The 13,619-nt window shown below is 46.6% G+C and overlaps 6 protein-coding genes across 7 annotated transcripts; 2 read left to right on the top strand and 4 right to left on the bottom strand.

Annotated features, from left to right (window-relative positions):
• The first annotated feature begins 231 nt into the window (after window positions 1-231).
• LOC6530656 (glucose-6-phosphate exchanger SLC37A2) lies at window positions 232-3,612 on the top strand. 2 transcript variants are annotated; one of them, XM_015196386.3, is made up of 7 exons: window positions 232-343; window positions 937-1,159; window positions 1,286-1,437; window positions 1,498-2,066; window positions 2,336-2,546; window positions 2,602-2,750; window positions 2,810-3,612. In XM_015196386.3, the coding sequence occupies exons 2-7, from the start codon at window positions 1,029-1,031 to the stop codon at window positions 3,179-3,181; spliced, it is 1,584 nt and encodes a 527-aa protein (XP_015051872.1). In that variant the 5' UTR covers window positions 232-343; window positions 937-1,028; the 3' UTR covers window positions 3,182-3,612. The 2 variants fall into 2 exon arrangements, with proteins under 2 accessions (XP_015051872.1, XP_002091554.2); XM_002091518.4 differs by lacking the exon at window positions 232-343 and adding an exon at window positions 357-516.
• LOC6530655 (probable multidrug resistance-associated protein lethal(2)03659) lies at window positions 3,202-8,739 on the bottom strand. The gene is made up of 6 exons (XM_002091517.3): window positions 8,208-8,739; window positions 7,531-7,761; window positions 5,229-7,461; window positions 5,013-5,163; window positions 4,004-4,952; window positions 3,202-3,947 (listed from the first exon to the last, which is right to left on the bottom strand). Exons 1-6 carry the CDS (start codon window positions 8,288-8,290, stop codon window positions 3,656-3,658), a joined length of 3,939 nt encoding a protein of 1,312 aa, XP_002091553.1. The 5' UTR covers window positions 8,291-8,739; the 3' UTR covers window positions 3,202-3,655.
• A 130-nt stretch (window positions 8,740-8,869) lies between these two features.
• LOC6530654 (ceramide-1-phosphate transfer protein) lies at window positions 8,870-10,093 on the bottom strand. The gene is made up of 3 exons (XM_002091516.4): window positions 9,860-10,093; window positions 9,579-9,796; window positions 8,870-9,520 (listed from the first exon to the last, which is right to left on the bottom strand). The coding sequence occupies exons 1-3, from the start codon at window positions 10,015-10,017 to the stop codon at window positions 9,225-9,227; spliced, it is 672 nt and encodes a 223-aa protein (XP_002091552.1). The 5' UTR covers window positions 10,018-10,093; the 3' UTR covers window positions 8,870-9,224.
• Window positions 10,094-10,194: 101 nt separating this feature from the next.
• On the bottom strand, window positions 10,195-11,438 carry LOC6530653 (SAGA-associated factor 29). Its single transcript, XM_002091515.4, has 4 exons — window positions 11,281-11,438; window positions 10,997-11,225; window positions 10,783-10,940; window positions 10,195-10,720 (listed from the first exon to the last, which is right to left on the bottom strand). The coding sequence occupies exons 1-4, from the start codon at window positions 11,317-11,319 to the stop codon at window positions 10,277-10,279; spliced, it is 870 nt and encodes a 289-aa protein (XP_002091551.1). The 5' UTR covers window positions 11,320-11,438; the 3' UTR covers window positions 10,195-10,276.
• A 308-nt stretch (window positions 11,439-11,746) lies between these two features.
• On the top strand, window positions 11,747-12,384 carry LOC6530652 (60S ribosomal protein L29). The gene is made up of 4 exons (XM_039373264.1): window positions 11,747-11,765; window positions 11,827-11,851; window positions 12,031-12,138; window positions 12,207-12,384. The coding sequence occupies exons 3-4, from the start codon at window positions 12,037-12,039 to the stop codon at window positions 12,333-12,335; spliced, it is 231 nt and encodes a 76-aa protein (XP_039229198.1). The 5' UTR covers window positions 11,747-11,765; window positions 11,827-11,851; window positions 12,031-12,036; the 3' UTR covers window positions 12,336-12,384.
• On the bottom strand, window positions 12,375-13,618 carry LOC6530651 (queuosine salvage protein). The gene is made up of 2 exons (XM_002091513.4): window positions 13,244-13,618; window positions 12,375-13,187 (listed from the first exon to the last, which is right to left on the bottom strand). The coding sequence occupies exons 1-2, from the start codon at window positions 13,503-13,505 to the stop codon at window positions 12,412-12,414; spliced, it is 1,038 nt and encodes a 345-aa protein (XP_002091549.3). The 5' UTR covers window positions 13,506-13,618; the 3' UTR covers window positions 12,375-12,411.
• Between the last annotated feature and the right edge of the window lies 1 nt (window position 13,619).

Genomic DNA, 13,619 nt, shown 5'->3' with positions numbered 1-13,619 from the left:
ATCCCAATCGTTACCTAAACATAAATGCTAAAAAGTAATACAAATAACGACTTACACAAAAAGTATCAACTTCTTGCATGATAACATTTCCTATCAAAACAGATAAGGAAAAATGATCTCTTAATTTTTCAAATAAATGTTTTAAAATATAACTGAAATTTAAAAAAAAGAATCCAGATATACCGTTTTGGAAACATACTAAAATATACACAACGTGGCAGCCACGTTCACACTGCCAGCCAATATCGATAGTCGCGAGATGCAATCGATGTTTCTCCACCTCTATTTTGTTATTTTTCCGACGGAGTAATGTTTACTGCAGCTGTTTAGTGTGTGTTTAACGGTAATATTAAGTGCCAAGAGCTGTTTTTCAATGTCGCACTGTTCAATCCCAAGCAATCTGTTAGATTCCACAAGAATTTGATTTTGGGGGCGACAACAAACAAAGCACTTAGATATCCGACACGCGTCGACTGTGAAATACTCTGTAAATTGATGAGGACAAGTGACAAAAAAGTAAATAAACACCTTATGAACCTGAGACACCTGTGATATCGGTATAAAAAAGAAAACGATCGGCGTTCTTTGAGATAAAAAACGTGCGGTTTCTTATCTCGCACAAAAAAACACTAGCTAAGTTGGACAGTTTTCGCCAACGCAGCAGAATAGCAAAGCCAGCGGAAACGCATTTCGTTTGACGACTGCGATACGAAGCTTCATTGTTTGAGCGTAACGACGACGTAAACAAGAAAACTTCAGAGCAGAAACATATGGTGATAAGTTCGGATATTGTATCCGCACTCGATTCCGCGACCTCAGCAGAAACCGCGACCCACTCCGCAGTACCTGCACCTCCCACCCCTTCAGAGGGAAAATGTATCTCGAACTGAGTCACCAAATCACTCACCGCCTACCTGTTGATCATTGTTCTTTCAGGTAGCTGGCCTTATTCGCAACCGAAACGGATTCGGAAACCCAGCCACCTGGACGAGCAGCACTTGCACCTCGCCCAACGTCCGCGCCGGTCGATGAGAGCTCCACTGGGATTGGCCAGAACGCGAAAGATGAGCAATAACTACAACGACGTGCCGTTCGGCATCCGGGCGGTCCAGCAGCTGTCCCGGCAATGCACCCGCTTCCATGCCCGCAGAGATCTGCTGTGAGTTTGCGATAGCTTGTAACTAGATTGGGGCTACATTTGAAGTCTTAATTTTCTTGAAAAGATTCGATTGTATATAAGTGTTGAATCATTTGTTAAGTTTATATAATATGATATCTCTTTCAGCTACAAGATGTCTGTGTTTGTGTTAACTTTCCTGGCGTACGCCTGCTATCACATGTGCCGCAAACCCATCTCTGTGGTTAAGTCGGTTCTTCAAGGAAACTGTTCCACAGCGCTGGCTGCATCAGGTCAGGAATGTGGATATGCACCCTTTGGTGAGTTTGCCCTCAAGCTTTTCTAATTCGTAACACTATAAACAAGTTGCCCATTTACAGATGTTCCCGATGCCACCACCCTCTTTGGAATGCTGGACTCGGCCTTCCTCTTCTCCTATGCTATCGCCATGTTTGCTTCTGGCTTCGTGGCGGAGCGCGTTTCACTGCGATACTTCTTGTCCATGGGCATGATCCTCACCGGAGTGTTCACCTACATGTTTGGCATTGCTCGCACCTCCAATATCCATAGTTTATGGTATTTTATAATCGTGCAAATATTCGCTGGCATCTTCCAGACGACTGGATGGCCAGGTGTGGTGGCGCTAGTGGGTCGTTGGTTTGGAAAGTCGAAACGCGGTCTGATCTTTGGTATATGGAACAGCCATACGTCCATTGGAAACATTCTCGGCACGCTTATTGCGGCGCACTATGTGGAAACTGATTGGGCGCTATCATTTGTGGTACCCGGCATCATCATTGCAGCCGTTGGATTTTTACTCTTCCTTTTCCTGGTGGATCAGCCGGAGATTGTGGGCTGTTACCCACAAGCCGGGCAGCAGGAGCGTCGCGTGGCCAACGAGTCTGATGAGGAACAGGATGACGAGGAGCAGGTGCGCCACAACGATGCCGTAAGTATCAGATTCAGGCTTTTATTGATGTTCCGCATGCGAAGTACATTACACCCGGTCTCCCCATTATGTTGCAATTATGATTTCTAAAACTTACTTTGCACGGCGTTAGTATGTGATCAATTTTGGGTACGACACTTCGAAAACTGTAAGTGCACGACTATATGTTTGGCTTCCTTGTTATGTCTGCCAGTTTGCTTGTGTAAATTTCGCGCTATTTAACACTTCTCGATGTTAAATGGCTTAATAATTCGTCGTATTCATTTTAGGAAATCAACTATAGATCGGCGCCCACCGAGCGTACTCCAATCCTTCCACGTTCTCAACCAGAGGCAGTGCCAAGGGGTCGTGGACGTCCCATCAGCCTGGTCGATGCTTTATTCATACCCGGTGTGATTGAGTTTTCACTATGTTTGTTCTTTACCAAGCTGGTGAGCTACACCTTCATGTACTGGCTGCCACTATACATACAAAAATCCAGTAAGTATCCACAAAACTATACAAAACAGTCGGTAATGTATTTCGTTTTATGCAGGCACATTGGGTCCAGAATTGTCCGCTGATTTGTCCACGCTTTTCGATGTGGGTGGTATTTTGGGAGCTATAGCTGCGGGCTATCTATCAGATGTGAGCGGAATGTCGGCCACTGTCTGCACAGGCATGTTGTTCATTGCCTCCCCCATTGTAAGTGCCCTTGACAAGAAACAGAAACCATTACTACAATGGACATGTATTCCTTTCAGCTGCTGATGTATCAACAATATGGTGCATTGTCGATGACAATCAGCATAGTGCTTTTGATTGTAGTCGGCATCTTTGTGAACGGTCCCTATGCCCTGATTACAACCTCTGTAAGTGCAGAGCTTGGCCAACACAGCTCCTTGGAGGGCAATGCCAATGCCCTGGCCACTGTGACGGCCATTATCGATGGTACTGGCTCAATCGGAGCGGCAGTTGGTCCACTGCTTGCCGGTCTTATCTCCACAGCCGGATGGCAGTATGTCTTCCACATGCTCATCGCCGCCGACATTATTGCCATGGTGTTGCTGGGGCGACTGGTCTTCAAGGAATTCGCTGCACTGCGTCGTGCATCGCATCGTATTCGGATTGAATAGCAGGAGGAAGCCGAAGCGGATGTGGTTTGATCGTATATATTTTTGTTTCTGGCGTTCTCTGTACATAGCATAGCATTTGTATAGCTTACATAATGAACGTTTTCTTTGCATTCGAGAGCATATCAGAGTGTTTTCTGATCCTAGTTTTACCCATACATGTCAATACCTAATGTTATTTTAAATGGAATGTTTACCATCATCCTAGGCTATCCATCAAGTTTACAGTTTTGATATATTACCTACATACATATATATACATCTATGTTGTAATCTTGTGTGTGCGCGCGTGTGTCAGAGTCTCCTCGTTTTAAGTGCCGAACTATCATTAGTACTAGCGTAATTCTACCGCAATGTAAATACACTTTATCGTACACTTTTCGTACCAATAAACCCGAATTTGACTGTTCTCCGAGGCAGTAGAATTTCTGAAAGCCGATGCTTAAGTTAAATCCCGCTTCCGGTGGCGATCCCTGCTCATTCCTCTGTTATGGTCAAGGAGTCTCTTTTGTTGCGGCGCAAGTAACTCTCTGATGCAATCTTTTTGAGGAATTTAACGGTGGCCACGTCATTCTGATTGACTAGTTTGAGAAGGGCTCCATCCTTGCGCTGCAGGAGCTTATGAGGTGCTCCGAATTCGACAATCTGGCCAGCGTCCATTACCAGGACACTGTCATTGTCCATCACAGTGTGCAATCTGTGTGCGATCGTCAGAACTGTGCACTCTGCGAACTTGGTCTGGATGGTTTCTTGGATCAGGATATCAGTTCTACAAGATAAAGAGTTAATTACGAAACTGTTGAATCTAGAGTCTTAAACACTTACTCTGTATCCACATTTGCGGTTGCTTCGTCCATAACCAGAACTCGATTCTGTCGGAGAATAGCTCTCGCCAAGCAGACCAGTTGCCTCTGGCCCATGCTGAAGTTGGAGCCACCGTCCTGCATGCGACAGGAGAGACCTCCTTCCAATGAGGCAACGTGCTTCTTTAGTTTCACGTCATCCAATGCACTCCACAGGGACTCATCGCTTTTTTCATCAAATGGATCCAGATTGAAGCGCAAGGTTCCAGAGAACAGAACTGGATCTTGTGGGATAATCGAGATTCTACTTCGCAGATCGTGGAGACCCAGTTTACCAATATCCAATCCATCGATCTCGATGGTTCCCTCATTGACAGCCAATCGGAATAGCGCCTGAATTATGGACGATTTTCCCGCTCCAGTGCGTCCCACAATTCCAATCTTCTCCATGGGCTGGGATTCAAAGTTCAGTCCTCTAAGGATATCCTCGTCTCCTGGAGAGTATCTCATGCGGAGATCCTGGAACCGAAGGTGACCAGCCTGCGGCCATTCATCTGCAAGATTCACACTCTTCGGACTTTCAAGTGGTGGCTCCGATGGCGTCTGGGCGTACTCTAGCACTCGTTCCACGCTGGTCATATTGTTCTCCATCTCGGCAGTCTGACGCATGCCCCACTGACACATAATCACCAATGTCATGGACTGGGTGATGGCCAGACCCACGTCGCCGCTGTAGAAGCTCTGATTGATAACCAGAAAGCTGAAGGTCACCGCCAGGATATAGACCACGCAAATGAGATCGGTCCAGAAGGAAAACGCTCTGTTGGCGCTCACATAGAGGAAAAGAGCTGAGGAGTTCGTGTTTTGGTGGCCATGGAAAGTCTGCTCCAGCTGCGGCATGGCGTCCATGGACCTAATGGTCGAGTGGCCATGGAAGGTTTGGTTTGTGTGCGAGTAGATGGGACTACGTGCTGAACGAATTAAAAACTAAAGTTAGTAAGGATACATTATTTTGATAGATTAAAACCTACTCAAGCTCTCAATCCTCTTTAGACTTCGGCTGGCGCCTATATAGAGGGCACGGCAGAAATACAATAGTATTACCATAATGGCTGCTGGAATGAGTAGCCAATAGTTGGCAATGGCCACGATCACCAGCACAGCCACCACATCCACCAGGAACTAGGACGCAAGATAAACAAAATGTCTTAGAGAGATGAAGAAGTGATTAAGTTAGGTCTACATACTTGAAGGGAATCCATCATTGCCTGTGGCAGGTTCACATCTACATTCTGGATGTCGCTGGAAAAGCGATTGAGCACTCTCCCAGATGGATTGGCATTGAAGAAGTACATCCAGGCGCGGATTATCCCATGATAGAGCTGGTCGTGCAATGTCAGTGAGATTCGGAGGCACATAAAGAAGAACCCAAAGGTGCGCAGCAGGAACAAGGCCAATGTGAGTAATAGGAGCACCGTATACCAGATAACCATTTTGGTTCGCGTGCCTTCATAGTCATCCACCGAATCATACCCTCGATCCTCCTCCCAAGTGGCCCATCGGGAGATAAAGATGTCCATGAGCGCTTGGCATCCTCGGGCGAGGACAAACATCGAAAGCACCAACCAGACCAGGAACGGAGCCCCAAGAGCCCGAAAGTAAGCCTTATAGGTATCGTAGCTTACGGCACCCTGAAGTTGCTGTTCTGCGTTGCCATTCTCATCCTGGTCAGTGGCAGGATCGTTGTCTTCTCCCTTGCTTAGCTGCTTTGACGTCCTGTCCACCTGACTGAGCACACGCTTCACTTGCTGCTTGTCCGCCTCGATGGCCTCCAGGTCCAGAGCAGCATGATGGGTGATCACGTCCTTCAGTTCCTCATAGGTTCCCTGCTGGGTGAGTTCTCCTCCCTCCAACAGCAGCAGGTGATCCACGCTTTTGAGCAACTGGACATGATGAGTGACCAGAATGCGCATCTTGCCATCCAACAGTCGGTGGAAGCACTTGTCCATCAGCAGCTTACCCACCTGGGCATCAACGGCGGCCAGTGGATCGTCAAATAGGTAGATATCCGCCTGGCGATACACAGCTCTGGCTAGCGCAATCCTGGCCTTTTGGCCACCACTCAAACTGATTCCGCGCTCACCCACAACAGTGGCATCGCCGCGGGGCAGCAGTTCCAGGTCTCTGTCCAGCTGGCAGGCATGAACCACTGCGCGATATCGCTTCTCCTTGTACTGCTCCACAAACAGGATATTCTCCCTGATGCTGCCCTGGAATACCCACGGTTGCTGGGCGGCATAGCTAATCCTGCCGTGAACCTCCACTCGTCCCTGCATGAGCTCAATCTCACCGAGAATGGCATGGAGAAGGGTGCTCTTGCCGGAGCCCACATTACCCACAATCCCCACAAACTTGCCGGCGTTGATGTGAAAGGAGATGCCCTTAATATGTGGCTTCCTGGGTTGCTTAATGCTCGGCTTATCCCAACTTGCACTGACTTTTTGGAAACTTAAGCATTTAGTCTCACTTTGCACGCAGTGGAGACGGCCACTCTGCGCCGGTTTTGGTTTTCCTCCATCCAACTCCAAGCCAGGATTGTCTCGGCAGCAGGACTCCTCCGCAGGCTTCTCCACTTCCAATAGGAACTCCACTACTCGGCGCGCACTTACCAGGGTCTGAGCCCAAGTGGTTATGGCCATTGGCCAGTAGTGTAGCAGGGAATCATTGAGTAGGCCGTAATAGGAGGACAGAATGAACACCTTCTTGGCCGTCACAAGATCACCCACATACACATAGGCGATCAGGCTCAGGAAGAGCGATATCTTGGAGATCATATTGGTGCATTGCAGGGCGGCGTAGATGCTCATGGATCCTCGAATGGCCTTTACCTCCGACTGCCTAACTGCGGCAATCAGCCGTCCAAAGGACTTCTCCCACGCATACATCTTGATCACCTGGATGGCACTGATGATCTCGTTCATGAGCTTTACACGTGCATCCCGATGCTTCGCGGATTGGGTGCCGAAATTTGCAGAAGCCTTGGCGGCCCACGCTTGCAGTGGTATCAATATCACTATGAAAGCAATCCCAATCAGGGATGTCCAGCCCACCTGGCGGGTCATCAAGTAGCCAAAGATGCAGGCCTCCACCGGACCCTTCCACAGGTCGTGAAAGAAGTAGAAAGTCAAGTCAAACTGGGAGAGATCGATGGACATCACCGATATGGCCTGAGCTCCGAGTCCTTCGCCACTACTCGCCGAGGCGCGCAGACATTTCCGGTAGACCAGGCCGGCACAGGCCAATCTGACCCTCGTTCCCACCGCGAACACATAGAACATAAAGGGATGAAACACCAAGGAGGTGACCAGCGAGCAGAGAACAATGCCCATGGCGTACAGATAGGCGCTCTCCTTGGTGACCGTCGACTGGCCGTAGGCAAAGTAGGAGATCAATCCTCCGAGCAGCAAAGGCTGGAAGGAACTATAATTGAAACGGAAGTAAAAAGTCAGATAAGATCGCCACGGATTACAGGAACCTTACTGCACTTACTGAATAGCCATTTCCAGCAGAGAATATAGAACGCAAACGGGAACAAACTGCCATCCGTAGACCTTAAAGATCAGCCGCATAAGACTGGGATTTTTCCTTTTGGACTCCTGCTCCCAGTGTGGCTGGAGCTTCCTGGTCAAGGACTCACTATCGAAACTGGGCAGGTGCTCGTACAGCTTACTCGCGTCCAACTCCTCCCGCCTGCCCTTGCGGAAAACACTATGCATCCATCTGAAGGAGGGAAAGTGATAAGTTCAATATCTTATCAATGTATCTGCATGGTCGGCGCCTTGGAAATGACATGTCTGATCCAGGGCATTACTACGTGACTGCCCAACAGTCAATGGTCATTCAATATTGCGAAATTCCGAAAAAGATTCTGATACATTTGAGATTTATGACCAGAACTAGTAGTTAAACCACTTTTACAAAATATCCTTTATCTCTCAATGAGTTTTGAAATAGATATTCAGAAGCTGACACCTGGGCACTTTATAGATCACAAACTTTTTCTGGTTTACACCCGAAGAAATGGTTTATTAGCACTACCGGCAGCGATTACCACTAGGAACTTATCGCGAGTTGTAAAGTATCCATTAATTGACCATGACCTTGGACTCGTTTCCGCAGAGATTTTCACTTTTCACCAATAAAAAAAAAAAAGGTTGACGACTCACAGGAACAGCCACTTAGAGATTATATTGGCCTTGATAAAGGGATTACTCTCTCGTTTTGGACTCGACTGCTTAGAAGCATCCATGGTGCCATCTGATCGCAGCGCCTGACGAATTCAATATGCGCCAAAACGGGCGGGCGAAGGCGCTTTTAACGACTTCAGCACTCCCAGACGGAGCGGTGACGTCTGTTGATTATTTGTCCGGAGAACCACCATCTTCTACGGTTTTGCACTTGGCACAACGCTTGTCCGAACGGCGATAAAGTGGCCAACTTAACACGTTTTTCGCGAGTTCCTAGCTTTTTGATAGTGATCCATAGTGATAATGACTAAGGCGTAATCGATAGCCCAATTAGCCTGCAATTGAAACGGCGGCCATTACTGCAATTTGCGCTCCAAAACTTAACTCGTTAAGCCCAAATGCAGTCATATATCTTGACCAGATTCTGGGGATATAGGGGAGTTTTAGCGGCCTTTGTTTTGGACCATAATAACATCCAGATAGCCCAAGTCGTTGGTATCCGAAGTGCGTTTTTTATGAGGCAGCATTCCCCCAAAAGCTTATCTAATCTGGACTGCTTATTATGCTGGTATTTTAGGAACTGACACGAGAAACTATGTTTGTCCAGGTTGCCCAAGTTCAATACACCCAGATAAGACAAGTTTTCATTCATAACTAAAGCTTTTATGGCGTTAAATACAGGGGATTTCGAAAATATTTCACAGCCTGTGGACAAGGCGATACATGAGCGATTGCAGGCAATTCCAAATGCAAAATTAAACTTACGTCTTAGGAAACGAATACTTGCAGTTACACATTCAACACAGAAAATTTCAGCTACATAAACTAGGCCGGGGTAGCCGCCATATCCGATAGAGAGTTAGATACAGTACAAAATCATATTATACTATTATAATATCATGTTATAGGCATCTTTTCTAGCTTATAAAAGTAGTGTCCCTCTGGGTATTTAACACTCTATTACATCTTTTGAATACCCCAGATGTATAATAGACTCTAAGGCAGGCTGTGTAAGTCGTATAGCGTGTAGAGCTCTTCCGTGCGATCGTAGTTGATTCTCATGTGCTTCAGCATGAGAGGCAGATTCTCCTTGGCCGCCTCCACATTGGTGCACACTTTTTTAAGAAGATCTCCTCTAGTGGGCATCGCGTACATAGCCAGGCGGGCTCCTTTGCGGATGAGGAACGAGTGATGTTTGCCCAGGGTGTCATCGTAGGCCGCCTTGCACACGTCCACAGTCTTTTGGTCGTCGGGTATCGCCTGGATCCGATTGAGAAACTCGTAGACAAAGTCTAGATAAGAAACACAAACAATTAGCCACTGTGGCAGTTAGATGCGCATTATGCTCACCAAGACCGCGATGAAGACGTAGCAGCGTGCGACTGCCGGATACGTAACCCTTTTGATTCAGCAACTGTGCATCCTTTTCGTACTCCAGCATGGTCTTGAAGGTATTGAAGTGTTCCTTCTCCTCTGCGTCCTTGGCTCTCAGGGCGTATAGAATATCTATTTTGCTGCGCACATCGCTGCTGACAAAACTGAAGACACTGCCCATCAGCTGGAAGAACCTAAGAAGCAACCAATGCCATATAGAGCCCCACTAAAAACTCATAATAATCACTTCAGTTTACTTCATTATTTCCTCGTAGGCTGCCAAGTAGGCGTCCAATTGTACGTCATCCTCCTCCAAAAGGCTAGATTCGAATAGAGTAGACACTTTTAGGATATCAAAGCAGTTCCCATTTTCCGTCGTGCCATTGGTCTGCGTCGCTAAACTCGTTTCACTCATCTTATTTGTCTGTTTTTCCCCTTTGTTTTACTTTAAACTTTAAAGTTTATTTTATCGGTGAATCAATGTAGTCGTCTTCCGCAAATATACTAAAAGTATTTACGGTATTAATATACCAGGCGGAAAATACTTTATTTTTACCCTAGACAGAAACCAGTCTATTGTGAACTAAATACATTTTAAATTGGATCCGCAAAGCTATTATTCAAATTTCTGTTTACATTTTTATTATTCTACAATAATACTGCTATACATAGTTTTATGCTGACGAGAGATTCCCGCTGCCACTGCCTGCACCCTTTTTCGTGGGTCGATATGCAATCACATAGCGCTGGGCCACCGGCAATGGTTCGGCATAGCCATTCATGTATGAGGAATCCTCAAAGAGCACTTCGTAATCCTCGGTGGCGGTCTGCGGCAGGCGGTGTACAATGGCCTTGTAGAAGCAGGTGGTCTGTGGATATAGCGCCATTACCACTGTGTCCTTTGGGAACAGGGCGTGACCATCGGTTTCGGGATTTGCACGCATCAGAGGCAGCGGGATGACCTTTCGCTTGCTAAGCACATGGCGATCCTTTTGCTCCTCGTCAATGTCAATCACGTCGTATTTGTTTTGACGGTGAAGGAACTGCACCACTTCTGCCAGGATCCAGTTCTCCTCCTCATCGATTCCCTTGGCTAAGGCGGCAACATTATCGCCAACCTATTTAGTGAAATTCCATTGATTAGATCATTATACCAGCTTTTACAAATAGTTAAGCTTACCTTGGCCACATAGTTGCCCTCGGCGGGAATGGCTCCACATAGAGCTGGTGCTCGTTCTCCTAGTTTCCCAACGAATAAAGGCAATGTTTGAGCTGAGAGTTGCACCATTTTCATGAGGGCTCCCCGTCGAATGGCCTCCTTGTTTCCAGCGTTGCGAGCTGTGGAATAAGTGAGAGTAAGCCCTGCTTATAGATCCGATCACACACCTGGGTACCTTGGATACGTCTCTCATTGCGAATGCTTCGAATCTCGTGGATTTTGGCCAGCGCGGCACGGATGGTGGCCTCCTCCTGCGCCGCCTCCATTAAACTAGCCTTGAGCAGGGGTTTTACCTTCTGATTGGTGGCATGCAGAGATCGTACCAGACTGGCAATGGAGTTCTCTGCCCGCCGACGCTCCTCGTCCACAATGTGGATGTGTTGTTGAATGTCCTTCAGGCGATCCTGTAAATGCCATGCACTTGGAGCATATATCCATAAGTATCGTTCACCTTTTTACCTGAATCTGTTGAGCGGCACTTTCCGCAGTCAATGGCATTTTGTTTATTGTTTGTAATAATTAAATAAATTTGTATTTTAGTCACTTTGTTTATCTTTGCAAGGCAAACAAACAAATACGTACAGCCGACAACGCGTTAGTGTTTATCGTGCGATAGTTTTATTTTTACATTTGGTATTTTTTTAACATTTTCTAAAGAATACTTTAAACAAAATAATTGAAGTTAACTTATTGTAAATAAGTTGTTCCTTTGATATTATTATTTGGCTTTGGCTAGTTTGACCACGTTTTACTGCTTCCTATTCTTAAATACCAACATTGGCTTTTCAAATTTGATTGCGTTACACACAGTAGTGATGGAAGCAAGTGCGCTTAACAGCACCCAGGTAACAGCACGATGTCTTCACGTGGTTGGCGTTATTTAGTCCCTTCTCTGCGTTGTATGGCTGCCTCTCTAGCTTTCCCTTCTTTTCCATCGCGTTTCCGTAAGTGTGCACCGCGTTTTTTCCAATTAGCTATTTTTAATCGTAAAATCTTTATTTGCAGCTAGGAATTCCAGTGTGCGAAAAACGTAGGTGCTTCATACACGACCAGTGACCAGTGCAACGAAAATTTCAACACTTGGCTCGTTGTTGAATTGGCGATGGCCAAAAGTGAACTCCAAGTGTTAACCCCAATCAAAATTTATTAATGGCGAATATTTTTTGTTTTCATGTGACCCATCAATGGAACTTTGGATATTCGGAATAGTTTAAGATGGCCAAGTCCAAGAACCACACAAATCACAACCAGAACAAGAAGGCCCATCGCAATGGCATCAAGCGCCCCCTGCGCAAACGCCACGAGTCCACTCTGGGTGTAAGTATTCAAAAATAAACACATCCAGTTAAGATCCAGCTACTTATTAATAAACTTTTCATCTTTAGATGGATGTGAAATTCCTGATCAACCAGCGCTACGCCCGCAAGGGAAACCTTTCCCGCGAGGAATCCGTCAAGCGTTACAACGAGCGCATCGCTGCCCAGAAAGGCAAGCCCGCACCCGTTACTTTGTAGATGATTGCCCCGTTTGTGGATAATTAAAGGACAATTCAGTTTTACAAAACAACCGTCTTTATTTGTGTTGCCGTCGCTAGTAGTAGATGCTCAGCACCTTGTGGAAGGGAATGTGCTCCAAGTCGGCATTGTGCCGACGCCGGTAGTCCCACAGATACTGATCGATCACAATGGAGTTGACGTTGTCCAGTGAGATCTCGGGGTGCTGCTCCTTGAGTATCTTTACCACAGCATCCCTAACTTGCTCGATGATGTGTATGGATGCGCCGCGTATCTCCACCTCTCGGGGATCGCCGTTCTCCAGAATAGTATCCGTCTTTAGGAACTCCATTAGCTCGCTTGTGTATTCCAAACTGCCAAAGTGCACCAGCACCTGGGGAATTCGATAGTCGGCGAACATGGTTATCTGATCGATGTCATTAAAGTATCCAAGTCCCTGACCTCTGTAGCATGACCACACATCGCCCACCAGGATTTGGGCTCGTTTCAGGATGGAAACTCGCTTTCCAGCGAACTCTGCCTCATCTCGAAAACAGGGAAACTCCTCCACAATGAGATTCAGCAAACAGACTGCCGATTTCTCGGCCTTCTTGATAACATTCTCAAAGCTGCCACCGTACTTGTCGATTAGAACTTTGCCCACTTCGTGGAGCGATTCCAGACGCTTTTGGAGCAGCGGAATCACGGTCTCCCCATCGTCAGAGCGGAAAATGTTCTCCAGGGTTTTTAGATCAATCTTAGAATAGAACTTGGGAGTGATCACATCCACACCTTCCTTGATGGCTCTCTTAACCGCAGCACACAGAGCAAAGTAGCCGGTATAGCCATCGACCTTGTATTTGGTGTAGTTATCTGCAAAAGATTACCATTGAAGATAGGGGATGCTGCTATAAATGTCAATTACTCACCGGGGGTCCAGAAGCAAAAGTTTAGAGTGTCCAACACAAAGACCCAGTCGGCTGCTTTGGAATACTCCTCCGGCTGTTTTGAGTCCGGATTTGGATGTAATTCGTGCTGCGAGAAGTTTTCCACAGCAATGCGCTTTTCTATTAGGGCTTCTACGATTTCCTGCGTTAGTTTTTCAATGCCTGCGGGCAGAATGCGAACATGCTTGGCATGTTCTACGATATACGCTCCAGATTCCCTGGGATTTAGTTTGCTGCTGGACATTTTAACAATATTAATAAAATGTTTAATTAAGATGTCGCGACTTTTGGCGCTGTAACAGGCGTTTGGCTTGTTTAGGAGATTTGCGATGCTACGTGGTCTGGCAACGCCACCAGG

This window comes from Drosophila yakuba, chromosome 2R, assembly GCF_016746365.2.
Source record: "Drosophila yakuba strain Tai18E2 chromosome 2R, Prin_Dyak_Tai18E2_2.1, whole genome shotgun sequence".
NCBI lineage: Eukaryota > Metazoa > Arthropoda > Insecta > Diptera > Drosophilidae > Drosophila > Drosophila yakuba.
Note: the sequence above shows the minus strand (reverse complement) of the source record. Positions and strands in the feature narration are given on the sequence as shown.